Source organism: Ochotona princeps, chromosome 22 (assembly GCF_030435755.1).
Source record: "Ochotona princeps isolate mOchPri1 chromosome 22, mOchPri1.hap1, whole genome shotgun sequence".
NCBI lineage: Eukaryota > Metazoa > Chordata > Mammalia > Lagomorpha > Ochotonidae > Ochotona > Ochotona princeps.
In genome coordinates this window covers 9,761,410-9,788,555 of record NC_080853.1, presented here as the reverse complement: position 1 = coordinate 9,788,555, position 27,146 = coordinate 9,761,410, and the positions used below count along the sequence as shown (strand labels likewise).

The following is a 27,146-nucleotide window of genomic DNA, read 5'->3' as shown; positions in this document are numbered from 1 at the left end:
GCGGCCACTCGTGCGATCCGGGCGGGCTCTCGGCGCCATGAGCCGCAGGTTCACCGTCACCTCCCTGCCCGCCGCGGGGCCGGCCCCAGCCGCCCCCGACCCGGAGTCCCGGCGGCACTCGGTGGCCGACCCCCGCCGCCTCCCCGGGGAAGACGGCAAAGGTAGAGGCCGCAGGCGGCGGGCTGTGACCGCGGTCCAGGGGGGTCCCATGGCGGGAGGCAGAGACCCCGAGACCGCCGACGTCGAAACCCCAAGTGTGCAGGGGGGAGAGGCCAGCCTCAGGTGGGCGGGGCCCGGGAAGGGGGCGCGGCCAGGGGATGAGTTGGGGCGTCCGGCGGAGGGGCGGGCCTGGCGATGGAGGGGCTGGGGCCCGAGTGGGCACTGAAGCGACGGGGACTACAGAGTAAGGGGCGAGATCGGGGCAGGGGGCGCGGGCTGTGCGGTTCAAGGGAGGGTCCTGGGGGGATGGCAGTGCGCCGGGTGGGGGCTGGGCCCGAGGTGGGGGAGGTCGGCAGGTCCGTGGGTGCTTGTTGGATCTCGACACCGAGTGTTCCTTCTCAGACTGGGAAGTTAGTGTGGAGCCTGGACAGCTGGACCCAGGGGGACCCCGAGGGGACTGCAGTCCCGGTCCTGGCGGTCGCACGGAGCCCCCTCCTTGCTCCAGCTCCGGAAGGGGCCGGGGTAGGTGGGGAGGTGTGGTGGGTGCTCAGGGCGCAGCCTGGTAACGGAAGGTACCCCGCCGGGTGCAAAGGGGAGAGGAGGGGAAGCAATGACCCCCGGGCAGTACGCGAGTGTCCCCTGCTGGGAGCACTCCTCAGGGGCCTCTCCCTCCCCGGGTCTGGAAGGAAGGAAGCGAATCGGGTCGGAGCGGTCGGGGTGCTGGGGGAAGGAGGAGGAGGAGGAGGAAGAAGAGGAAAAGGAGGAAGAAGAGGAGGAGCCGCCTCCCCGGGCCGCCAGGGGTCGCTGCCGAGCCGCAGGTGAACGCGCTTGGGCTGCAGGCGCCCCAGCTCCCACAAGCGCTGTGGTCTTGGACCGGGATTCTGGCCACCGCTGTCCTGCAGGTGCAGGCGACCAAGCCGGGCCGAGGCTCCCGCGTGCCCCCGATAGGTTGGCCTTGACTACCAGAATTCCCTTCCACGCCCCGTGTTTGCCATCATGTCTACCTCTTGTCTGGTGTTTAGGAATAGCTTTAACAGCCTCTCAGACAGCCAGGTCAAAAAGGCAGGGGCCGTTAGCAACGCCATCATATCCAATTGGACCCCTAGCCCCTGGCCTCTAAACCTCACCGGAACGTGGCCACTGTCCTGTTTCCCAAGTCCCTCTCGGGACACTGGCCACAGCCTCCTGGCTGCTTTGGTGGCCTCCAGTCCTGCCCTAGCCAGGTTCTTCAGTTGTCACTCGGACTCCTTCCTGTCTGCTCCAATAACTGTCTGTGTTTACCCCCCTCTTCCAGCTCACGCTGAAACATACAACTCATTTCGCCTCCATTCAAAATACTTTTCACTTCCTCTTGCTCCCAGCCTGCTGTACATACCATGGGGGGCATGAGGCAGTGGTGGAGCCCCGCATCCTTGGATCTCCGTATTCTGAGCTCCAGCCCTGGAGCCTGGGGCTGAGGCCCTGTGGCCCTTCTTCCCAAGGAGCCGTTCCCGTGGGCTCCCTGCCACACAACTGCTGTCTCTCCTCCCACGCTCTAGCCCCTGCCTGGGAAGTAACAAGGCCTCCTGTCTTGTCCCAAAGGGATTGTTTGTTCTTCCCACTCAAACTCCTGCGCAGCCGAAGCAAAATATAGCCTTCAGGCTTTGGGTGTGCAGAATTGTGTGCAAAATGGATGTGATTCTGCGAGGCTGTGTGTGTGTGAAGGGAGCAGTACTCCACGCTACCCCTACTGGCCCGTGGGGTGCTCAGTGGATCAGTTTACCTGTGTGTCCCTGCCCTGCTGGCCTGTTGGTGGCCATGAGGAGGTATACAATCTTGTGTCTGGTTGTGGAGTGGACACCAGGGTACCTGGGCAAATCTTGAGGATAATTTGAGTGACTTTAAGCTCTGAAGCCACGCATGGGACAGCTTTACACACTCAGCATGCAAAAATGGGAGAAAGCTCTCTGGGGACAATGATGATCTTGTGGTCTCATTTCCACAGGTGTCCTTTCCAAAACGATGGATTTGTGAAGGAGAGGGAGTGAGTGAGTGAGCACTCTTGTCCCAAATGCCTGCAATGGCTGTGGCTGGGCCGGGTTCTCAACAGAGAGATGAGAATTCAATCTATGTCTCCCACGTGGGTGGTAGGAACTCACGGATGAGCAGGAAGCTCGAGTCTGAAGCCATCATGTCTTAACTGGCATCCTAACCGAAAGACCAGATGTCCACCCTTCTACACATTAGCGCTCAGAACCCAGAGAGCTGCTGTGCCTCCTCTGGTTGTCAGCTGGGCTCAAAGGGAGAGATGGCAGCAGGCACTGGACTGGGAAAGTTTGAGGGAGGGTTTGTAGGTCACACGTGTGTGAGCGATCCTTCTCTTTTACTTGGGGCTACCGACATGAAGCGCTTCCGGCTCCCAGGGCCTGAGCTGTCAGTGGGACCACCACTAACAGAGGTGAGAGAGGAAGCCGGGGATGGGCCACAGCCCACACGCTGCAGTTGCCTTACCTGGAACGTGGGTCAACTGAGAGGCAAGTGGAGCTGTGAGTGGCTGGTATGACCCAAGAACCTCTCCATCATCCTTTCTCCCCACCCCTCCCAACTGTGCCTTAGGGAGAAGAGTTAACGTGAGGCCTGAAAGACTAACAAGGGTAGGGATGTGTTCCCATAGAGTGTGAGGGGCTCACACATGCCTCGGGGTGGAGCGGCACCACCAGATAGCCCTCAAGGGGGCTTTGGCTCTGAGGTGTGGCCTTGGCACGCTCGTTTTGGGGCCACAAGTTACCCATACAAAGGAGGCTGGCAGGAAGGTCCTTCCCATCACGGAAACTAAGCTCTCGGCCTCCCCAGCCCACCAGTCAAGTTTCAGCCTCTGCACCTGTAAGTTGGGAAGAGTGCTGCCGGTAGTGGCACATGGGCTTGGCATGGAGATTCCCCTTCTGCCCAAGGAGTTCTCCAGTTGTTCCTTCCTCATGCCAGGACTCAGAACCCCACTGCCCAGTACCTCAGCCCAAGGTGAGCCCTAGGAATCTCCATGGCAACAAACTGGTTATGAACGGGGCTGCAGTTGCTATGGTGACAGGCCTCTCTCTTTCTCATCCCCCTCCACTCTTCATCTCTTCTCAATGAACCGGAGCGATCTGCAGGCCTCAGCCCTCTGGGTGGGGTGAGCAAGGAGTGGGTGCAAGAGAAGGGGGTCCGGATTGGGAAAGAGGGAAGATGGGCTGAGTCTGCAGGGGAATAGGGGGCTGTTGGGGGTGCTGTTGCCATGGTGATGGGGCTGCAGCCTGTTAATTAAGCCCCCGGTTGCCACGGAGACGGTGGTGTTTGACGTGCTCTGCAGCGAGCCCTGTGTGTGGGGAGTGTGTGATGTGCTGGACTCATCAATTCACTGCTGGAGGTTTGGGGGTTGCAGCTGGGGGAGGAGGTGGGTGAAGGAGGGGGTCAGGCTCCCTGAGGCCAAGGCTGGGAGTGGGTGGCCAGGTTCTGCAGGACATACTGTGGATCTAAGGGTGGGCAGGGGCTGAACTGTGCGGGAGAAGCCCTGAGCCTGCCTCTTGTGGAAAAAGGACCTAGTCATGGGTTCTAGCTTCCTGCAGACAACGCCTCATCCAGTGGGTGGAGCCCTGGAGGTCAGAGAGTTAGAGTCTTGCTCCCCTGGATCACAGGTTCATCCCATCCAGAAAATGTGTCCCTTTCCATTCTGGACTCTAATTTCACTATAAGTGGGGGAAGAGAAAAATTATCTTCCAGTTTCCAAACCCCAGTACCCAGGAGGTATTTTCTCTATTCTTCGCTCTTTACGGCACAGAAGGAGAGAGGGAGGATGCGTTTGAGAATTTCTGCACTCAGAAACGGGTCCCTGAGTGGCTCTTCATCTTTTTTTGTTGCCCTCAGAAGGTTCCCTTAGGGTTCTGGGTGGGGATGGCTACTGAGCTGGGATTGGATTCCTGGGGCGCAGAGCTGGGGTCGCCTCTTGCTGGCCAATACCAAGTTGGCATTGTCAGGCGAGTTTGCAATGTGCTTCACATGCAGGACAGGTTGGGAGTCAGGCTGGGGCCCAATCCTCTAGAGAGGAAGGGCGACCAGTGAGAGGATCGCATCCCCTTCCTTGGTCTGGGGTCCCGATGTAGTTCCTGGATGTGTGGCGTGACTCTGGGGTTGGTGGAGAACAGCGCGTGCTCAGGAGAGGCAGGCAGGGAGGCTCAGAGGGAGAGGAGCCTGGGCTTCCCCAGTGAATTTGGGGACAGGGGTCAGGATAGAACCACCGTCTCCTGAGGCAATTCCAGTGAGTGTAGACAGAGGGAGCACTCGGGGAGGACCCTTTCTGTCTTCATCTGTGGTCCCCAGAGGCCTGTGGGTGGGCTCCCTCCCTGAGTGGGCAGAGGTTCCTCCCCAGAACCTCACCAGCCCTGGGCCACAAATGCAGGGACATAGGCCAGAGCTGGGGCTGCAGGGAACCCTCAGCCTCTTCTCGAAAACACACACACACACACTCATGCGTTTCACCATTTCCCATCTCCACCACCACCACTGTGTGTAGTGGATGCTCAGAAACTCTTGAACATTGCCTTGCCCTCCTGCTGGTCCTTTAACCCCTATCACCTGTCAAAATCTAGCCCACCGTTTTTCTAGTTGTCTCAGGGCAGCTGAGAATACCGGTGCTCGTTCCTGGTCTGCGTGGCTCACCCTCTACCTGAGAGTCCATGAGACATCCCCAAAACCGAGTGGCCGTGACCGCTGGTTGTTGGGTCACTCAGCTGAGCCAACTGGAAACCACTGATGAACGTGTCCAAGGGAGTCTGAGTGGGGGTCCCACAGAGTCTCTGCTGGCTGTGCATGGCTCTTCGGGACTGCTGAAGGCCCAGCTGCCAGCCAAGAGGCCACACCAGCCCACAGCTCTGAGGCCCAGGTACCAGAACAGGGAGAAAGCTCATCTCAGGCCTTATTCCTGTTCCTTTCTTGTGGAACCCAGAACCAGGAGCTGCTGGGCCACTTGGATGGGACTTTCGTCCTTGTCTCTTCTACTGGAGACAACACCAGTTTAGAAAAGAGTTGACGAAAGCGAGTTCTACACGAGAGTAAAGTAAACTGGGTTCCTGATCGAATTCTGCCTTTGACTGCCATTGTCTTCACAATCATTTCTTGGGCCTTGATTATTTATGTTTTTATCTGTAAAATGAAAACTGTGCATTATCTAGTCCAAGAAGCCTCCTGGAATTAATGTATTAATTTATTTTCATTGCATTTGAAAAGCTGAGGGAGAGATAAAGGGAAGGAGAGAGAGAGAGACAGAAAGAGAGAGAGATTTCATCTACTTCCATGTTGGTTGATTTCCCAAATGCCTGTAACAGCCAGGGTGGGGCCAGGCACTCAACCAGGGACCTGATTTTTCAGCCTTCACCTGATGCCAGGACGCACATTAACTGGCACCTGGGACCTGAAACAGGTGTTTTGCAGTGGGGTGCAGATGCTCCAAGCCGCATGTTAAGCTACTGTGCCAAATGTATCTGAGAGAGACAAGACAGAGGACACTTCCCAAACGCCACAACAGCCAGAGCCATCAGGAGCCAGAACTCAATCCGGGTCCTCCACGTGGGGTGGCAGGGACACAAAGATTTGAGCTGCCTCTCAAGGCATGCATTAGCAGGAAGCTGGAACTGGAAGCCAAGGGCTTGCCCCTCTCCCAGCACTGTCTACTCCCACCCTTGGATAGGAGGGCAGTTTTCCCAGCGACTCAAAGGAGCCAGTGCTCCACAGTGCGGCTTCCTGGGGTGTGTTCACTGCTGGCTCCAGCGGGATCTAGGGGTACTGTGGGGCCCTGCGGTGACCAAGCTTCGGTGGATCCGCACTCGGAGGGGGAGGAGTGCAGAGAGCACGTCAGCTCTGGACGGAGAGCAATCCTGGATTAGAGGATTAGACACTCGCCTCCCCAGGAGGAAATCTGGTCCCCAACCAACAGGCGGCCTCATTCGGCCCTCCCCCCACCTCTGCTCTATCCCTGGCCAGCCTCAGACCAGGCTGCAGCATCCCCGCTGGGGAGTCGGAGCTCCCGGGAACCTCACTGCTGCCTCCTCTACTCCAAACTGCGCCTCATCGCAGGGTCACTGAGTTGACAGGAGGTGGTCTTTAACTCCAGTTACGAATGGGATGGACCAGGCAACCCAAGGACCTAACACCACCACCCCTCCCGCCCCCACGCGGAGTACACAGCTTCGCTTCCGGTCCCTGGGGTCTACGTGCCTGCAGCTCCCACCTCTTGAATAGCTACACGGGAGGGGGTCTGGTTCGGCGCCCCCTTCAGGGCTGGCCTCTTTAGGTCGACTACCCAGGGTTCCACGTTCCATGGCGCCCCCCTACCCCACCCTCGCCGCCTCAGTTCTTCTTTTCCCGGGGGGTCACTCCAGACCCCCAGTCAGGCAGCCGCTGCGGGGCCGCCTCCCCGCGGCCGCGACCTAGTTCCCTGCCGTTATTTTTAGGGCGCGGGATGGCACCTGCCCACGTGCTGGGCTCCGCCTGCGCCGGGAGATTGGGGGGGTTATCTGCGTCTGCTCAAGGGAGGCGAGGTCCCCGCCCTCCACAACCCTCCATCCACCCCACCCGTGCAAACCCCCCAGTTTCCCTGCGAAGGGGCCACCCGGCGCGCTCTGCCCACCCTCGTCCCCTTTCCTCCTCCCTCTCGCTCTTCCCACCCCCCCACCCCAAAGCCCCGCCAGTGGCTCACGCCTCCTGCATACGGGATGAGGTGAGCAGCGCCGCCGCTGCGAGGGGGCGCGCGCGGGTGTGAGCGTGTGTCCGTGTGCGAGTGTGTGTGCGCCGGGCGGGCGGGCGGGCACTGCAGCTTCTTCCTCCGTGGAGCGGAGAGCGACAGAGCTAGAGCGAGCGGGCGAGCGGCGAAGGCGGGCAGAGGGGCGCGGGTGAGGCGGCGCAGCCATCCCCGGCCCGGCGCCCCGCCGCCACCATGCTCAACAACCTGACGGACTGCGAGGACGGCGATGGGGGCGCCAACCCGGGTAAGCAGTGGTCTGGGGGCGGCGAGGAGAGCAGCCACACAGGCAAGCTGTGAGGTTACAGGCGAGGCAGCTGCCAGCGAACCCGCGCTGGGCGCAGGCGGCGGCGGCCTGGAGCCCGGCTCCATTGGAATGCGCCAGGCTCTGTCCGAGGTGCTGGAATGCGCCGCGCTGGGGGGCAGAGCCCGGGGCCTAGGGGGTGGTCTTTGCCCACGGCTTGGGGGTCAGATCTACGACAGCCCAGCCGAGGAAGCGGTGGGAACGGGATGGGAGGGTTGGGGTGGGCTGACTTGGAGCTCGACGGCAAGGAGAGGGCTCCTGCTCCCGAGAAGGGACCCGGGCGTCCTGGCGCAGAGCCCGGACCAGTGGCGCTTGGGGTGGGGGGACGCAGTCTGCTGCAGTGCCTTGCTCTGAGACTTACAGCTGAAAGGTGGGGGGGAAAGGTGGCTAATGGGGGAGGGAGGCTGGGACCATATGACAGCTCCTGTCTGGGTTGCGGTATCTCTTTAGGGGACACTTGATGCAATCTGGAACCTCCCCTTCCACCCCAAAGCTTCCCAAGGACCGACCTCAATGGGAAGGGGCCTTCTTTTCCCCCCGCAGATTTTTCAGCGCTACTTTGCGGAATCTCCTTCTAGCTTCCCCGTGGGCTCCTAATTCAGGACGGGAAGCAGGCTCACCCTCCTTCCTTCTCCTTACTCCCCCACCCTCCTCCTCTGGGTACCCTAGGGCGACCATGAGCTTTACAGGGCAAGGCAGGGGGAGTCTTGCTAGTTAGCTCAGCTTAGCATTCCCAGGGAGGCCTGGGAAACGGGGTCCCAGCGGCGCCGCGGCGCGGACACTGCGGACGCGCTGCGGTGGGTGCGGAGACTCGTCAGAAACCCAGGGGTTGGGAGCGAGTCCTGTGGCCGCTTGCGTCCCTTTCCCCGCCCCCCGACCCCGGGCCCCGCGGTTCCTCTGCTCCGAAGTCTCGGGGCCAGCCACCCCCTCGAGCTCCAAGACCCCCCGCCGCCCCCCAGCGGCCTCAGCCATCCATCACGGCTGTCAGCCGCCCCCACCCCCCACCCTCGGGCGGCGCTGCGTCCCCTGCGCACTAGTGCGCCTCCTGCGCCTGCTGTCTGCGCCCAGCGCGTTCAAACGCTCCCCTGGGCATGGCTTGACCCTCTGGGCCGAGACTCCCGCAGCCCTCTCCGGGGAAATGGCTGAAGGGCCCTCGAGGGCTAAAGAAATAAGATCTTCTAGGGACCAACAGCTTTCACTGAGGTCCGTGGGATCCTGCACCTCAGTCAGGGGCCTCTGGCTGCTTGGGACACCACGGTCCCTGATTCTTGGTCTGAGACTCCCCCACCTCCGCAACCTCTTGGCCTCCTTGTTGCCCAGCGGGAGCTGGGGGTGGGGGCAAACTACCAGCTGGCCGACTCATCCACCTCCCCAGTGACCCTGGGCTCACCTCCTCCCCATCAGACTTGGGCTGCAGGGGGAGAGGGGTTGCCAAAGTGGAGTGTGCTGCCGCAGCGCTGGGGTGTGGGGTGGGAATTTCCATCCAGCTCCCCCTCCTGATGCCTGAGGCAGGGGTTGAGCCCCTGGGGTAATCTCTGCTCCCCAGGCACAAGGTATGGCCCCAAACCCCCAGCACCCACTTCCTCTACCAAGGCTTCCTTAGGCCTCTGGGGTTCCCTGGGGCAAGAGGCTTTTGTGTGTTGGAAGCCAGACAGGGACTGGAACTCTTCAGTTCTGCCTCCTCCCCCTTGGTCTCTGGGTGCTGAGGGTAGCTGGCCCATCCGGAGACAGTCTTTCTGTAGCTAGAGTCTAGGACCTGGGTCCGGAGAGAGAAGACTCGCAGGGAGGGTGGGGATTGCTAAGGACCTTCTGAACCTGAAAGGAAAAGGGACAGTCAGGTCAAGAGCCCCTGGTGTCTTGGGACATGCCACAGGAGCTGCAGGTTGACCACCGAGAGACAGGAACTGGCCCAGGAAGAGGCCCTTCTGGACTGCAGAGGAACTCAAGGATATTAACACTGGTCCCCAGGCCCCGTTCTCCCTTGGGATCTGATGCGCCCTCTCCCTCCCCAAGGGGGCCTGGGGATTCCCCCAGGCCCACCCCTAAGCCCTGGGGTGGGGGGAGGCTCCCCAGACCTCTTTCCCCTGTTTCCTCCCCTGGAGCTCTGGCCGCAGTAGCTTAATTGAAAGCCGATTCGGGCTGAGGGTTCCCAGGGGGCGGGGGTGGGGAGGGCCCAGCCTCGGTCTGGCCCAGCGTCTTGCGCCGCATCAGCGCGCGCGCTGCTCCCGCATCACCATCACCTTGGCTCCTGGCTCGGGGGAATCAGGGCTAGTTCCCCCCTTGGCTGTCCAGTTCTTTGAGCACCCAGAAGCTCAGTGGCCAACCCCCTCAACCAATGGGTCCGGCATCCCAGGGAGGGGACGCCACCGGCCCTGGCTGGCAAGGCCCGGAGGTTGGCGTCCTTCCCGGGGGAGGGGGGCGGGTGCGAGGGGAAAGGCGAGACACAGAACAAGCCTACCTACCAAGCCGCCCCCCTCCCCTTCCCTCCTCTCCTGGCCCGGATCCGGCCTGGAGTCTGGCTCTGCGCTGCGCGCCGCGTTACATAAGCGACTGCGGGCGCGTGGCCCGATCGGCGCTGCGCTCTCGGCCCGCGCGGTCGCCATGGAGACTGGTGCGGGGCCGCAAGTTGCGGGGTCTCGGGCCAGGACGCCCACCTTCCTGCCCGCTACGCGTCTTTCGCCCCCTCAAAGGAGGCAGAGCCTGGGAAAAGGGGCGGGTGTGAAAGCATAAGGGAAGGGCCTCACCGGTCTACTCTTTCTGGTTCTGAGCTGCACGAGAGGTCACCAGCGCCCCTAAATGTTTTTGTTGAAGGGGGCGGGCTGGTGAGTCCGAGGTGTGTGGGCAGCACGGATGTTACTAATAATCGCAATGGTGATGGTTGCGGTAGCTGCTTCTGCATGCTGCGTACACTGCGTGCCCCTCATTTCCTTGAACTCCCACCACCCTACCGGCTGAGCAGGTCATGCCCCTTGACAGAGGAGGAGGCTGAGGCTCGCAGAGTTTAGTGGTTTGCCCACTGAGAGAACGGATCCAGGTCCCCTGAGCTCGGTTCTTTTGGCTCTCCTTCCCCTGGCTCCTCCTGCCCCCTAAGTCCCTGCAGTCTCCATCCTGGTGTGGTGGAAACAGGTAAGGGGAGGGAGGCACACCCACCCTCTTCTTCCTCCTGTCCCCTGGTCCCAGGGAGTTTTTTAAACCTTGGAGAACTTACTAAAAAGACTTTTTTTTTTCCCTCTTGAGCACTTACTGTGAGTGAGCTCCCTGGGTGGGGCAGGGGGAACGGTGGAGGGGATGGGCTTGTATTCCCAGGACTGGCACACCTGCCTCTGTGGTCCCCACGGTCCAGGTGGAGGTGGAGTTCCTGGAGCAGGTGACGTATGCGCTTACCTCCTCTGCCTTGGCTGTCAGGATGGGATTGGATTCCTAATGGGGCCAGGTCGGGGCCAAGCAGACGGGGATAGAGAGGGAGGGCGGGGAGGTGACCAGGGCGAAGGGATAGAAGAGCCAGTGTCCACAGGGTCTTAGTTTCTCTTGGGGTTTGATCCCTGAAGAGTTTACTCAGGACCCAGGGAGATGTCAGTAACTAGGGCTGAGCCCTGGGGCTGGGGGGTGGGTGATGGCTGGAGCGGAGGGAGTGCGTCCATGGGAGCTGAAAGTTCTCTCCCCTTGATGTCCAAGAGGCTTGCTTCCTGAGTGACTTCGGCCAGGTGCCTGGGTCGCCACACCAGTCTACACCCATTGATGTGGATTCCCCACCGTGTCCTGCTGCGTCCTTACTGCGTCATCCTGAGCCACACACCTGGGTCTGCATGTGTTAACTTGAATGCCTTAACCTTCCCTAAGTGTGGTATCTCGCGCACCTCACATTCTTCCTTTTCTTCCCATCAATTAACCAGCACCATGCCCTGACCCATCTGCCTATGTGAGACACCCCAGACACTGTCCCAGATTTTGACCCTCCCCACCCCAACCCTCTGGCACAGAAAGGTACTGATCATTTGCGCCCCACGCTGTGCTGGGTCTTCATGGGTGCTGTCTCGGATTCCTGGGTGTCTCCCGTGGCTGAGGGTCCGAATGGTTGCTCCTCAGCAGATGTCTGCTCTGCTTGACAGTCTTTAATAACTGCCCACCGCCCGTTGGATGGAGGTCCAACTTCGTGAACTTGGTCCATCTTTTAGGACCCAGCCCACACCTGTCACAGCCGCCACGCAGCGGTGGCCTGGCTCAGCCTGGGTGATACTTCATGCGGCTCCTCTAACCCGCTCTGTTCACTGTCACCTCGGGGCCACTGAACACACTGTTCTGCCGTGCTGTCTGCCTAGAACACCCTGCCCGCCTCCCTCCCAGTCCTGTTCTTACTCATCCTTCAGTTCTCAGCCAACACGTCACTTCCTCTGGGAAGCCTTCTGTCACCTCCCAGGTTGGGCTGAGGGCCCCTCTTGTGTCCCCACAGCTGCAGGTTCATCCTCCACCACTGGGTGCACTTCTCTGGATTGGCAGTTCGTGTTTGCTGCCCCCTGTCTCCCACCTGGACGCAGGGACAGTGGCCTTTTCTGTAATTTATTATGCTTGGTGGCACCTGATAGATGCATAGCACATGCACATTGGCACATGATAAACGGAGGGCACAGGAGTTGCCAGAGGGGGTCACTCCTCTAACAGTGGGGTGTTCTCAGTGCCTCCCTGCCCTGGGAGAGAACAGCTGTGATCAAGAACAGCATGGGCAGAGCCAAGCAGTGACCTCTGCAGCCAGTGGGCAGAGCCAAGCAGTGTTTGTGCCTTAGGCTCTTGGTCCATGTTGTCCACTGAGATCTTGCAGAGAAGGTGGACTCAGCGACATTTTTCCATGGTAAAAACTGGGGCTCGGGGATGGGGAAGCTCCAGTGGACACACAAGCATGTGCCCATGTGGCCCGGGGCAGCCGATGGGCAGGGCCCGAGCCCTGATTCCTCTGATTTCTCAGGTGATGGCAACCCCAAGGAGAGCAGTCCTTTCATCAACAGCACCGACACAGAGAAGGGGAAGGAGTATGATGGCAAGAACATGGCCCTGTTTGAGGTGGGCTGCCGGGGCGTGGTAGCCCCTCCTTCCCACCCTGCTTTGGACTCCACCATCTTCCAGAAGCCTCTCCACCCATCCTCTGCCTCTCTAGCTTTAGCCCTGCTGTTCCTAATCCTACCTTGCGCCCCTGTCTCTTGCTGCCTACCTTGCCTGTTCTACCTTTCCCTTCTCATTCCAACCTCCTTGGTCCTGTCTGTCCCTCTGTTCCCCACCTCCCAGCCTGACATAGCCACCTTCCCTCTGCAGGAGGAGATGGACACGAGCCCTATGGTCTCCTCCCTCCTCAGTGGCCTGGCCAACTACACCAACCTGCCCCAGGGGAGTAGGGAGCACGAAGAAGCTGAGAACAATGAGGGCGGAAAAAAGAAGCCGGTGCAGGTGGGGGCGCAGGGGAGCAGCCCTCAGGGAAGTAGGGAGGGAGGCAGAGGGGTAGGAGTTGGGGGCTGGGTGACAGGAGGGCAGGGAGCTCAGGGCAGGGGAAGGGGGTTGGGGAAGGGAGGAGTAGATCTGGCTGTGCGGCTGCAGAGGTGACTCTGTTCCCCTCCTACTCCTGGCAGGCCCCACGCATGGGCACCTTCATGGGCGTGTACCTGCCGTGCCTGCAGAACATCTTCGGAGTCATCCTCTTCCTGCGGCTCACCTGGGTGGTGGGCATCGCAGGCATCATGGAGGCCTTCTGCATGGTCTTCATCTGCTGCTCCTGTGTGAGTGACCCGACCCCTCGCACACCCAGTCAGACTGGCTGCCTGGAGGAGGCAGGAGGTTTGAGCTTTTCATAGGAGGCCCTGTGGCTTCGGATCTTTGAGAGCCAATTAGCTCCAAGCAGCCCCTCCTGAACCTCTTGTGCCTGATGGCTTGCTCAGCAGGTTTTACCTGGGTCTCTGTGTGTGTGTGTGTGTGTGTGAGAGAGAGAGAGAGAGAGAGAGAGAGAGAGAGAGAGAGAGAGAGAGAGATTGAGTGAGGAGTTCAGGTTCATTGATGAAACTCAAAAGCGTGGGGAAGAAAAAAATCCTTGGCAACGCCATAATGGTTGACGTTTTGGTCGGTTCTGACCTCATAAAGTAGCAAGTATCACCACCAGAATTGCAAGAGGGCTTTTCCCACCCCTCTACAAGCTCAGGAACTTCCTGGACTCCTACTTGTGGTCCCACATGCACACGACCCTGAGATGACTCCGCATGGGATGTAGCAGCCAGGGTCAAAGGAATCATGCCTCTTTTGCAGACGGGAAAGCTGAGGCTGGAGACGGGAGCTGAGTGGCCTCCTCCAGTCATGAGGCTGATCCGAGGCCCTGCTGGGGTTCCCAGCACGCTCTGACGCTGTGGCTTCTGCTCCTGCCACATGCCTGGTGAATCAGGGTTTTTTTCTTGAGCAGACTTGGCAGGAGTAGATGTTGGACGGGGCCCAGGGAGCGGCTCAGCAGCGGAGAGCGTGTGGGTCTGGCTGGTGTTTCCGGGGTCTGAGGCCTGGCCCTCGCCCAGCTGCGCTGCTCATTCCCGCTGTCTCTCTCTTCACAGACAATGCTCACGGCCATTTCCATGAGCGCCATTGCCACCAACGGTGTTGTGCCTGGTAGGTGACCGGGGCTCCCCGGAGGAAGGGGAGTGGTCAGTAATACGACTGTGACCAGGTCTTTGGTGGTGGTGGTGGTGGTAGTGGTGAAGGGGCGGGGGGGTGCCGCATCAGGACCTAGGAGAGGCGCTGTTGCAGACCAGGGGAGCTGGGCTGTGGCCCCTTGTGGGGGTTGGAAGGGCTGGCCCTGGTGGGGAGGGGAGGAGGCAGTCACTGGTATTGAGTGGAGGCAGGGGTGACCTTGTTCTTACGTTCCCGTTTTCTGAGTGTGACCCCTTCCTCACTGAGGCAGTCAGCAACACAGTTGTCGGTGCTGTGCCATTCACACCAGGTCTGCCAGCAGGCTCCTCTCTGGGACCGTAGCCCTCTTATACCTCCGTTCTGGAGCCCCCTGCCTTCCCCCTCCCCCTGCAGCCCTGTGCACCTCCACCCTCCCCACTGACTGTAGTTTCTCTCTGCAGCTGGGGGCTCGTACTACATGATCTCTAGGTCTCTGGGCCCGGAATTTGGGGGCGCCGTGGGCCTTTGCTTCTACCTGGGCACGACCTTTGCTGGGGCCATGTACATCCTGGGAACCATCGAAATCCTACTGGTGAGACGAGTAGAGGAGTCAGCTGGTTGAGCCATGTTCCCTGGATACTCCCTGCAGGCCGGACCATTCAGGAAAGCCACAGAGAAAGTCAAATGGGGTTTTGTCTTGACAGGCTTCCCAGTCTAGTGGGTAGACAAGCCACGACAATTATGCAACACAAGCAGCTGTCGCTCCCCAGGTATCCCCTAAGGTCTCGGCTTTTAGAGTTGTTCTCTCAAGTTCTCTTGAAGGCTTCCGAGGTTTCAGTATCATTGGGATGTATTCCAAATGAGGAGGCTCAGAGTGCTGAGGTGACCTGCTCGGGGTCCCTCAGCTAGCAAGTGGTGGCACAGGTGGGTTAAGAGTTCCAGTCGAGGCAGAAATAATGATAGTACTGTCAGATGCTAGCTACCATTCTGTGTTGCCAACTGCATGCCAGGGAGTAAAGTCCTCTCTGAGTGGCTGAAGAGAAGAGCCATCCCAGGGGCCTGTGCAGAGAGCTGGGCAGTGTTGGCAGCACAGGGCTACTGGCTGAGGTCTCTGTTCTCCTTGCCCTTCTCGTGGGGGTGCTGCCCATATGGGATGACAGCACAAAAGGCAGAGGATTAGCTTACTATGCTACCATGCCAGCCCTGCAATGTCATTTTAAAAAATGATTGCATCATAGTCCTTGCGGGGCAGGTTCTGGCTCCCTTGACCATACTCCAGCACTGTAGGTCACCCCAGGCGACACTGCCATCCCTGGGTGCAATACGCATTACTTCTCCCATGGCCCTCCCATGCAGATGGTTTCCCCAGTGGGAGGGGGGTGATTCTCAGCTGCTTCTTACTGTGCGCCCTCCTGATCTCTTTTTCACTTTCCCATAGGCTTACCTCTTCCCAGCTATGGCCATCTTCAAGGCAGAAGATGCCAGCGGGGAGGCAGCCGCCATGTTGAACAACATGCGAGTGTATGGCACCTGTGTGCTCACTTGCATGGCCACCGTGGTATTTGTGGGCGTCAAGTACGTCAATAAGTTTGCTCTGGTTTTCCTGGGCTGTGTCATCCTCTCCATCCTGGCCATCTATGCCGGGGTCATCAAGTCGGCCTTCGACCCACCCAATTTCCCGTGAGTGCTGCCATTCTGAGCCTAGAGCCTTGACCTCCTTTTAGGCCCTGTACTCCAGTCTCTGCCAACCCACCTCTCCCTACCTCTCAGAATCTGAGTGGCGTCCATTGGCACTAGCTTCCGTGGGAAGCTTCCTGATTTTGGGGAGGAGTCCTTGGCATGGGGAGGGCTAACTCTTCTGGGAGAAGGTGGTTGGGAATAACTTCCCTTGTAAGGCTTAACTGCTTGATGGTGGGATGGGCTTGTGGGAGAAAAAGTGGGAAGGGCTTCTGGAGTAAACACTCAAGTGTTAGGGAAACTTCTCCTGGATGGGGTACCTCCTGAAAGGACTCACCGTCCTGGTGCTGGACAGCTTTGTGATGGGAAAAGCCAGCAAAGAGAGGACCCAGACACTCAAATCTGGGTTGGTCCTTGTGCTGTGGACAGTGTTCTTTATTCCAGTGCCTGGAGGCCAGCGCCCAGGGACTGCTGTCCAGAGTGCTGAAACACAGGGTTACCCTCCTGTGGCCTTTCTGTTTTAAAATTGCCTGCGGGAGCTTTAACAAAATGCCAATGGCCAGGTTCCATCCCAGATGAAATCCACATCTCTGGGGGTGGGGCCCCAGTATCTGTGTTTTTCACAGTTCTCCCTCTGCGCCCCTCCCCCCAAATGGTTCTATCATGGAGCCAAGGGCAAGGGTATGTTCCTGCCCCATCTTCCTCGCTTGTTTCTCTCCCCAGGATCTGCCTCCTGGGGAATCGCACACTATCTCGCCATGGCTTTGATGTCTGTGCCAAGCTGGCTTGGGAAGGAAATGAGACCGTGACCACACGGCTCTGGGGCCTTTTCTGCTCCTCCCGCTTCCTCAATGCCACCTGCGATGAGTACTTCACCCGGAACAATGTCACTGAGATCCAGGGCATTCCTGGCGCTGCCAGTGGGCTCATCAAAGGTCTGGGGGCAGGAAGAGGGCTGGCACCCAGGGAGTGCTGCGGGGATTGTAGGTTAAGCGGTCAGGAAGCCGGGGCTGTCCTGGCATTCAGTTCAGTGCAGTTGGTTTTAGTTGAGCATCTAGTCTGGGCTGCATTTTGTCCTTGGCATCACAGAGGGCTAGAGATGATAGGAGGAATATGTCTCAGCCCTCATGGAGAGAAAACCTCCCACTTGACAATTGTTCACTCAGCACTTCCTGAACTGAGCTCTAGTAACACGACATAAATAAGTCACAGTCCTTGGCCTCAAGGGGTCTGAGGGTAGAGACTGGTGCATCAGCAGATAAAGGATGATGTGCCTAGACCATGCATTCATGGAGCAGTGATCTGGCCTCAGAGACCTTCCCGGGGAGAGGGTGCTCATGGGCCTGAAATGGCAACACCAGGTGTCCTGGGCTCAGCTGAGCAGGGCTTTGAAGGACAAGTAAGAGATTTTCACTTATCCTAGGGAATAAGGGAGTTACAGATGGAACAGCTTGCCTAAAAGCTTGCAGATGTACAAGAGCATATTGTGTCCTTCCAACCACAAGTAATTTAGAATGACGGGGGCATACAGTGCAAAGGGAAGAGGAGCAAAGGTGGTGTTGGTGAGGCTGACAGATTCTGGGGGCCTGGAAGTCATGCTAAGGAGTTTAGACTGTATCCCAAAGGCACCAAAGGGCCTTGAGTAAGGGAGGGCCGTAGTTGAACCTTTCTTAGTGAAAGCTCGAGTTGGCTATTGATGTGAAAGGGTTATGAAGGGGCAGAGAAAGGAGGTGGAGACTGTAGCTGCAGGACTGGAAGAGATGATTTTCTAAAGTATGGTGATGGGACGGAGTTGGTGAGGTGCAGCAGCGGCTGTCCATCTGGAGAGCCCTTGGCCTTGTGTGGTGGGCAATTTTGGGTCAACAGAAGTGGAGGAGTGTGTGGGGTAGCACCCAGGATGTTGCTAAACAGCCTGCAGGGCATGGAGTAGCTCCTCCACAAAGAAGAACTGTCTAGTCCCAGATGTTGCCAGTGCCAAGGTGCAGAAATGATGGGATGGAGGGAAGGGGCATATCGAGAAACGCTAAGGGTATGCAGAGAGAAGTTGGGGTGGTTTTTGAGGGGGGAAGGAGAGAGAGTCATTTAGGGCAATGCCAAGATCTGAACTGAAACCAAGGCTCCAGGAAAAGCACTGATGTGGGGTGGGTGGGTGGTGAGAGAAAGCTGGGAGATCCCAAGTCAGTCTTTATGTGTCTCTTTACTGACCAGTTGAGGGCAGGGGAATGAGGCAGGAGTCTGCCAAAGCAGTCAATTAGGAAATGTGACATGGAGCCAGGCTGGCAGTGGAGAGTTGGGCATGGTTGACCTTGACCTTGACTTTTTGCTCACCCTGCGTGCTGGACCCCGAGTTCTGGTCCCTGACTTCTGGCCTTCCTCTTGAGCTTCCCTTCTCTGCACAGAGAACCTCTGGAGCTCCTACCTGACCAAGGGGGTGATTGTGGAGAAGCGCGGGATGCCCTCAGTGGGCCTGGCAGATGGCACCCCTGTTGACATGGACCATCCGTATGTCTTCAGTGATATGACCTCCTACTTCACTCTGCTGGTTGGCATTTATTTCCCCTCTGTGACAGGTGAAGGAGGGCTCAGGGAAGGGGAGACTCAGTGGAGGAATGGGAGGGTTGCATGATGCTGGGAAGTTCTTAGCCCAACAGCCCAATCGCACAAGCGGGAGCCAGGCACTCAAGTCACTGCGCTTGGATCAGTCCCCAGGCATCTTAACTCTGAGTTTGTGTGTGTGTTCTGTCTCTCTGGCTCCTGCAGCCTAGGCCCTAGTGCTAGCTGCTCTTCTGTTCACAGGGATCATGGCTGGTTCCAACCGCTCTGGTGACCTGCGGGATGCTCAGAAGTCCATCCCCACGGGCACCATTCTGGCCATCGCCACCACCTCTGCTGTCTGTATCCTTCACTATGGCACTGGTACCATTCTGGGTGGGCAGTGCTAGAGGGGTGGCAGCAGAGGTTGCCACCTTACTGGCTGGTGCGGGAGGAATATTCCACCTTGGGGATTCTCCTTCATTCTGTGCTGCAGACATCAGCTCTGTTGTCCTGTTTGGGGCCTGCATTGAGGGGGTCGTCCTACGGGACAAGTAAGTAGAATTAGGGTTGTTGGAGGGGTGAGGGAAGATACTGGAACCCATGCAAGGATCCTGTGGGAGGGAGGCTACTGGGGTTGCTTTCAAAGTCACCTCTTTACACTACAACTTCATCTTTCTTATGTCACTCAAAGTCAGGAAGCTTGAAAGTCTCATTTCCTCTAGGATAATGATGCTTTCTTTTTATTTAAATGTCTAGTAGTTTATTAATTGATCTAACATTTATTGGATGTCTGTGCGGGCTGCTGTCCAAGGCTCCAGGGTGAAGATAAATAACATGAGGTTTTCATCCAGGAGGAGCCTGTTGTGGGTGTTGAGTCTGCCTGCAGGTGAAGTGATAGGGCGGCCATAAAAGAAAGTCCAGGGCACATCCAGAGGGCTGAGTGTAGTCCTCTGGGTGGGAGAAAGCTTCCCAGAGGAAGTGAGGCTACAAGTGTCTCATATTACCATGGCTCTGCATCTAAGGATTTAACCAACCACGGCTGGAAAATATTTGAAAACAAATTGTTTCTGTAGTCATCATGTACAGGCTTTTTTTTTTTTTCTTGTCAAGCTATTGCCCAGACAATGAGGAGCAGCAATTATTCACAGAACATTTGCGTTGTGTTAGGTATTCTAAATATTCCGAAGAAGATGAAGCACAGGGAAGGATGTACACAGGTTCTGTGCCAATCCAATTTCCCTCTGTTCTACGGAAAGAACTGGGGCATCCATGGGTTTTGGAATCCATGAGTGGACTAGGACCAATCCGCAGTGACACTGAGAAGGGAGCATATCTCATGTATCCTGTCTGTTGTCCATGTTGAGTAGAAGTTAGGTGATGAGGAGGGGAAGGGAACCTCAGGCAGTGGGTAATGTGTGTGCGTAGATGTGGTTCTAGAACTCTCTTTCTCCAGGCCATGTATGTGTACAGCGAGAGGGTGGAGGGAAAGTCTCCTCACAGAGTCACCCTCTGTGGCACTGCCTGGAATTCTGGGAAGTGATGTCGTGGGAATTAAGGCTGGGGTCCTAGGCTGGAGCTAGACCTAGAGATGGGATTTTCAGCTTCAGGAGATTGGAGCTGTCATGAGCACAGAGGAAACTGAAGAGAGTTAGGCATGGGAGTGCCCTGGTCACATAGACAGTGCTCACTTTACACCTTTAGCTTGGGGTGCGTAAGTGTCTCTTCATGTCATTTAATCACGCCGCTTGTAGCAGATGCTCCAGTACCGCTCTGTCTCTGGCTGCTGGGGTCCTGCAGCAGGGCCCAGGGGAGATCCCTTTCTGCTAAGGCAGTATCTCCCATTTTAAGACGCTGTCATGTTTAAAAAAGTCTGTCTTTGATTTTCATAGCATCTGATGAGGCCAAAACGCCCATCTTTTCTTAATGTTTTACATTTTTATTTAATTAGTTTCATCTTATATGAGAGAGAGAGACAGAGAGAGAAAGAGAAAGAGAGAGGAGAATCTTCCATTCAATGGTTAACGTCTCAAATTGCTGCAGAAGCCAGGACTGGGCTAGGTTAAACCGGGACCCTAGAATTCTGTCTGGTTCTCCCATGTGGGTGGCGGCAGGGCCCAAAGCACGTGAATCATACCTGCTGCCTCTGAAGATGAGCACTATCATACAGCTGGTTTTGGGGGTAGAGTAGCTTGGCCTTGAATCAGGCACCCCACATGGCAACATAGCTATTTAATACCTGATGCCAGCATTGGTCCAAGAGATTGTCTCAACTCACATAATGTTAGCAAAGTCACATTAGCACATTTGATGCTCTCATTAATGATATGAGAAGGATGTGTAATTATTCTAGTCATACAGCTCAGGAAATCAAAGCTTGGAGAGTTGCCCCTCCAGAGCCTCACTCTGTGGTGGACAGAGTTGGTCCTGCAGTTGGTGTGGGAAGACCTGCCCTGGAAAGCAGGCGCCATTGCTCACCTGGCATCTCCTGTTCCCTTCTTGCTTCATTCCAGGTTTGGTGAAGCTGTGAATGGCAACCTCGTGGTGGGCACACTGGCCTGGCCATCTCCCTGGGTCATTGTCATTGGATCTTTCTTCTCTACCTGTGGGGCCGGGCTGCAGAGCCTCACAGGGGCCCCTCGCCTGCTGCAGGCCATCTCTCGGGATGGCATAGTGCCCTTCCTGCAGGTCAGTTTTAGCAGGTGTACTTCCCACTCTAGTGAACCAAGTGGTCAGACCCCTGCCTAGGGAGACCTTGCAGTGAGCCTCGTAGGGTCACTACCAGCTTTTTGCCTCCTGGACATGGTTCCTCTATGCTGAGGGGGAAGCATAGGCCTTATTTGGGATTTGGCCCTCGACCAGTGCCGTGAGCGCTGTCTGAGCACGTTAAACACTCTCTGGTTGCAGGGAAAAAAGTAAATTGCCCTCCTTTGGCCTAGTGGTTGGTCAGGGAATCAGTGAGGTAGCCAAAGGGCAAGAAGAGGTGGAACTGCCCATGGCCCATGTGCTGAAAGCACAGGTTGCTGCAGCACAGCATACTCGCTGCTGGTTACCAGCTGGCTCCTCTCCCACCTGTCCTGCTGAAGCTTCTTTCCCCTTCTGGGGTCATTGAAGTGCACTGCACTGGGGCACCAGTGTCAGGGTGGGAAGGACACAGCCAGAGCGTGCTACTCCTTTGAGTTTTCTCAGGGGGTGAGGACTAGAACATCCTCTGCCTTCTTCCACACCATAGCTTGTGGGATTCTGTTCATACTCCAGGTATTCCCAAGACTGGGGTGGCAGGGGGAAGCGAGAAGTCCTTAAGGTACCAGTCCCCCATGATGGTGGCTTTTTCCCCAGGTCTTTGGCCATGGCAAAGCCAATGGAGAGCCAACCTGGGCGCTGCTGCTGACGGCCTGCATCTGTGAGATTGGCATTCTCATCGCCTCCCTCGACGAGGTCGCCCCCATCCTCTCTATGTGCGTGCCTGGCCTCACGCCCTCCCCATCAGCCCCACTGTGACCCCCCCGAGAACATCACCCCCACACATGAATAACCCAGGGATAGTCCTCTCTGGTCCCAGGAACCTATCCTTTGTTACACAGATTCGCCCTATGTGTGTCAGGGCGTGGTGTAAGAGGATTTGAGTCCTTCCCCAATTGCCCAAGGCTGGTTTAGCCACCCCGTTTCTCTTCCCTTCCTCCTTTCTCCCCATGTCCCTGCCTCCCTTTTGCATCTTGGTCTCTCCGGGGACCTTTGTATGTCCTAGGTTCTTCCTGATGTGCTACATGTTTGTGAACTTGGCCTGTGCAGTGCAGACTCTGCTGAGGACCCCCAACTGGAGACCGCGCTTTCGATATTACCACTGGTGCGTGCCCGTCCCCCGGCTGCACCCTGCTGAACCATTCACTCACCCCCTTCCCTGCCCCAGTCCTTCCCTTCCTTGGGCCCCGTCTCCTGCCCACACCTGAATAGGGCATCCCGTTCTCTCTGGAGCTGATAGCTCAGCCAGCATGAAAAAGGTCCTGGGAGAGAGTTCTCCTTGTATTCCTGGATGAAATGTAGAGTCACCAGCATGCTTAGCTCTGGTGCCCTGGCTGCCCATACTGTTCCCCGCCTCTCCCACCCCCATGTCTCAGTAGACTGTGGGGGGGCAGGACTCAGTAGATCATGACTCTGCACTGCCTGGAGATATTGCAGCTCAGAACCTCAGTTTTCCCACCTTGTGGAAAGGGTATGCTCGCTGGGGATGCTGGTGAGCACTGTATAACATGCTCATCCCACAGAGATTGCGGCACTTCTTTGGCTCCGTGCCTGTTGGTGCCCGCAAGAATCAGGCCGGGGGGTAGATGGTCCATTTTGTTTTACAGAAAGAAAGTGGAGGTTCAGCCAGAAAGGAGGGACTGGCTCAAGGTCACCCAGCAGGACTCTGGCAGGACAGGACTAGAGCTAGGGCTGCCTCTCATCTCGGGTCTCCTGTTTGGGGGAGGTCCTGCTTCCAGCTGCTCCACAGGTCTCATCTGCGGGCCTGGCTGGTTGGCAGGGTCTGAGGCATAGGGCCGGGAAAGCGCGGTGACTCAGGGAGGAGCCAGGTGTGGGGGGGGTGGTGGCTGCCTACTCTTGGAGATGCTACTGCGGGTCCCCCAGGCCCTGGCCTCCGACGCTCACTGACAGAGCCGTGGTTCCAGCACCAGAGCTGCCAGGCAGCATTCACAGGCTGGGTCTCCTCCTTGTCCAGGACCCTGTCCTTCCTGGGCATGAGCCTCTGCCTCGCCCTCATGTTCATCTGCTCCTGGTATTATGCATTAGTGGCCATGCTCATTGCTGGACTCATCTATAAGTACATCGAGTACCGCGGGTGAGTGAGTGCTGGGTGTGGGTTGGGGTTGGGGAGCAGGGAGAGTGGGAGAGTGGGAGGGGTGAAGGGGGTGCCTGGAGTGCTGGGTGTGGGGACGAGGCAGGGAGTGGGAGAGGATGAGGCTGGCAGGTACTGTGTGATTAGGGTAGATATGTCTGTGTGATAAGTAGGCACATGCTAGATGCCACCATCAGGGTCAGAAGCTCCTGAATGGAAAGACGTGGTGAGAGACTGGATCTAGGAGCCATCTAGCTAGAGCCTTGCCTGAGCTAGCTGGCCTCAGTCACATACATATCCATTCAGAACCCAAGAGTGATGGCATGCCCAGGGGCAGCCGCTTCAGGGAGTTGGTTATTCTTGGATCCCTGGCATCACATGGTCTTCTTCCTGGTCCCCAGGGCAGAGAAGGAGTGGGGTGATGGGATCCGAGGTCTCTCTCTCAGCGCTGCTCGTTATGCCCTCTTACGCCTGGAGGAGGGGCCCCCACACACCAAGAACTGGAGGTGAGTGGAGAGGGGGTGCATGTTGGGGGACCAGGCCCAAAACATCCCATTTACTGTGTGTTTTGTGGAGTGCAGCCTTGTCTGATCCCTTCCCTGCTCTCACACCAAGGCTGAGCAGAATCCCAGACACTTGTTTCCCATTCCCCGGCTGCCAGGCCAGCCTCCTGACTTTCTCTGCACACACTCACCCTGTTGTCTGTTCAGACCACCTGTGAAGGTGCGACAGGTGGCACAGGCCCATGCAGAGCCACACCAGTACCCTCCTGGTGTCTCTGGCTCTAATTTGTGTAGGATCATTCCTATAGCAAGTGTGATGGATTCTCAGGCAGCTTTATAGCAGTGCCAATTCCTCCAATTAATTCCAGAGAAAGTGGGCATGTCAGGGGCCAGAGAGGGGCTCAAAAATCAACAAAGACAGGACTGAAACCCAAAGCTTTGTACCCTGTTCCTGAGCCCTGGGCACTTTCTCGCCCAGTGCCCAGCAGGCCTAGTGCCTTCTTCATCTCTCCACATTCCACTTTCCCAAGAGCAAGGCCTGGAGCCCTGCTCTGTGTGTAGAGGACGTTGTTGGCTGGTCTTTGCCGATGCCAACTCAACTGTGCCTTATAGATACTGGGACCGTGTATGATTTGTCTGTGACTTTTCAGATGCTTGGCACTGGGTCTAGCCCGGAGTAGATGCTTAGAGAGACCACCTGGATGGTGGTCTGCTGAACAGGATGGGGGGGTGGCTTAAAGAAGTAAGGAAACAGGTGGGTTCCGGGACGGGTGAATGGGTAAATGCATCTGTATAGGAGGGTGGCTGGGTGAAGGGATGGATGGGTGTGAATGGATGGTGGGGGTGGATGTGTGGGTAATTGAGCGAATAATGCAAGCGTAGGTAAGTTCCTATGGCTATGAGTGGATGACTGAAGAATACAATAGATGGGTGGGTGGTTAAATGGATAGATAGATGAGTGAGGTAGATGGAGAGAGTGGGCAGATGGATGGATGTGCAGGGACAGGGTTGGCTGGCTGGATGCTGAGATGGTTGAATGATGGGGATATCAGCTGGTGGGAGTATGGGATGGTGGGGTTGGGGTTGAACGGGTGGTGGGAGGGAGAGTTGGACAGGGGGCTATAGTTTTGCTCTCTCTCTCAGACCCCAGTTGCTGGTGCTGGTGCGTGTGGACCAAGACCAGAATGTGGTACACCCTCAGCTGCTCTCCTTGACCTCCCAGCTCAAGGCAGGCAAGGGCCTGACCATCGTGGGCTCTGTCCTTGAGGGCACCTTCCTAGACAATCATCCGCAAGCCCAGCGGGCAGAGGAGGTGAGTGGAAGCCCGTGGAAGGTGAGCAGAGGGCCAGAACATGGCCAGTGAGCCCTCTGAACTCTTCCTCCCTTGGCCAGCTTGGGGCTGCACAGGGCTCTGGCTTCTGTGTCCTGTCCTTACAAAGAGGAAGTTCCTTAGAATTCAACTCACAGGGCCAAAGTCCATCAGAAGCAGCGGGATCCATTCTATGGAGAAGAAAACTGAGGCTGAGCCAAGTCAGGCTGCTTGTCCAAGGGAGAGGGTCAAGGTCCCCGTTAGGGTTCCTGGATTCTCATTGCAGACTTCTCCCTGCTACAGCATAAATCTTACAGGACCCCACTGACCCTTGTCTTGTGTGGAGTCAGCAGGTGGGGAGTATCCACCTTTGTCACAGGGAGGCACTGGTTGGCAGAAGGCTGCTCAGCTGGCTGGAAGCATAGTTAGGCTTTGCACTGGAGTCCCTGGCTCCATGTCACCTACTCTGGGCTCCATCCCGGGACCATGTGCTCTGCCAGTGGGGGGCATGGTGGCTGCCATCTGCACCGGGCATATTGAGAGATGCAAGGAGCTTGGTGGGCAGCTGAGAAAGTGGGCCCTGTCTGCTGTGCAGGCCTTTCTGGGCCTCAGGGCTGTGACTAGAATTGGATAGAGAAAAAGGGGCCTGAGGGAGGTGAGGTGGGATGGGAGGGACACCCCTAATGGCTTGTGACAGTTGCTGCTTCCGCTTCGCCGGCTTGCTCGCACCAATCTGTCAGGGCCCAGGGCCCAGGGCTTGGACCAATCAGCACCATTCAGCATGCTGAGGTGGAAGGCACCCATGTGTCAGGTGCCGGGACTGGCCAGTGTGTTGGGGGACACATATTGAAAAGCAGGTGGTGGGCCTAAGGTCTGGGGCTGGATGATGAAGGGTGGGAAGGTTGGCAGGAGCAGTGCACCGGGCGGGGGGTGGTGTGCTAAGCCCTGTGTATACCCAGCCATGCAATTCTCCCTAGACCTGCACAGGGCCACTGGCAGGCAACCATGCAACAGACCAGAAAGCTGAGCCTTGTAGAGTCTGGGTAACTTGCCCAAGGTCATGCAGCTAGGAACTGGGAGATGGAACTTGAACTTGTGTCTAGAATCAAGGCAGCAGTTAAAGTGTGGGTCTGGGGTAAGATGTCCTGGATGCAGACCTCCTCTGCAACATTAGCCATGCATGCTTAGACAAGTCTGCATTTCTCTAAGCCTCAGTTTCCTTGCTAATAAAGGGGCCCAATACCGCCTCTTTCACAGTGCATGTACTTGGAAAAATACTTATTGCTATGCTCCTTTACACACTGTCGAAACAAGTGTGATCCAGAGAAGCCTGATCGCATGTCGGTCTGGGTGGGGCCAGTGGGAGTGGAAAGCAAGGGGGATGAGGGGCGGGGAGAGCAACAGTCTCAGCCCCAGGGGCTGCGTCGTGGTGGGGGGCTGCAGAGGGGGAAGGTCACAGAGAGCTTGGTTGCCCAGAAGGAGTGGGGATCAGGGATGGCGGGCAGCCACATGTGATCAGCCAGAGGCTGATGTGCTCAGAGCTGAGCTTTGGGGAGGTGGGGGCTGATGGAGGAGAGGGAGGGGGCGGGGGCTGCAGAGGCACTGCGAGGGCCAGGGAGGCCCCAGCTGGTCCTCCTCATCTCAACCTGCGCCCCTCCTCTCCCCCAGTCCATCCGGCGCCTGATGGAGGCGGAGAAGGTGAAGGGCTTCTGTCAGGTGGTGATCTCCTCTAACCTGCGTGATGGTGTGTCCCACCTCATCCAGTCCGGAGGCCTCGGTGGCTTGCAGCACAACACGGTGCTTGTGGGCTGGCCCCGCAACTGGCGGCAAAAGGAGGACCACCAGACCTGGAGGAACTTCATCGGTAATGCCTGGCTGGCAGGTGCTTCTCTTGGGTCTGAAACATTTCCCAACCGACCAGTGCAGGTTTGGCACATGCAAGTGCTGAGCTGGACCCGTGGCAGTCACTGTGCTGGCCGCTGGGGAGTCAGCTGTGAATGAGATGGTCTTCACTGGTGTGGGTTTGCAGGCCTGGGAGGAGGAGGAGGAGGTGGAGGAAGAGGAGGAGGAGGAGTAGAGTTCAGGACAGTGGGAGAGTGTCAGGTTTGGAGTGGCACCTGTCAGCTGGGGTCTGCCCCTGTGTTCGGGCACTTGCAAGTTGTGTGGTGGTACTCAGTAACTCACCCTCTCCGAGTGGCTGCCCCCTTGACGGCGTTGCTGGGCAGTGCCTCACTTCACAGCGTGCGTTCTGTGTGCCAGAGCAGTGAGGCGGTTGGAGTTTCCTGTCTGTTGCCCAAGGGCCAAACACTGTTAGCTCTCTTCTCTTGGTGCAACACTGAGGCCCATGGAAAGCCTGGAATCTTCTCCAGGTCACGTGGCTGGAATGTCAAGGTCACAACAGCCCCTCCAAGCACAGACAGCCCGTGGTGAAGTGGGAGTGGATGGATTCA

General features: G+C 57.5%; 1 protein-coding gene across 2 annotated transcripts in view; it reads left to right on the top strand.

Moving 5' to 3' along the window:
- Positions 1-27,146, top strand: part of SLC12A5 (solute carrier family 12 member 5) — a 31,405-nt gene continuing 4,259 nt past the window's right edge. Inside the window, exons 1-18 of one of the 2 annotated variants that reach the window (XM_012927184.2) lie at positions 1-161; positions 12,172-12,266; positions 12,516-12,647; positions 12,827-12,973; positions 13,787-13,841; positions 14,303-14,433; positions 15,280-15,521; positions 16,242-16,453; positions 17,918-18,088; positions 18,315-18,413; positions 18,547-18,604; positions 20,564-20,738; positions 21,390-21,508; positions 21,799-21,897; positions 22,768-22,887; positions 23,286-23,390; positions 24,531-24,699; positions 26,365-26,560. In XM_012927184.2, coding sequence (XP_012782638.1) covers positions 38-161; positions 12,172-12,266; positions 12,516-12,647; positions 12,827-12,973; positions 13,787-13,841; positions 14,303-14,433; positions 15,280-15,521; positions 16,242-16,453; positions 17,918-18,088; positions 18,315-18,413; positions 18,547-18,604; positions 20,564-20,738; positions 21,390-21,508; positions 21,799-21,897; positions 22,768-22,887; positions 23,286-23,390; positions 24,531-24,699; positions 26,365-26,560 — 2,449 coding nt within the window. In that variant the 5' untranslated portion in view covers positions 1-37. Of the gene's footprint in view, positions 162-10,007; positions 10,338-12,171; positions 12,267-12,515; positions 12,648-12,826; positions 12,974-13,786; positions 13,842-14,302; positions 14,434-15,279; positions 15,522-16,241; positions 16,454-17,917; positions 18,089-18,314; positions 18,414-18,546; positions 18,605-20,563; positions 20,739-21,389; positions 21,509-21,798; positions 21,898-22,767; positions 22,888-23,285; positions 23,391-24,530; positions 24,700-26,364; positions 26,561-27,146 lie in introns of those variants that run through there. The other variant, XM_058679740.1, reaches the window with a different exon arrangement.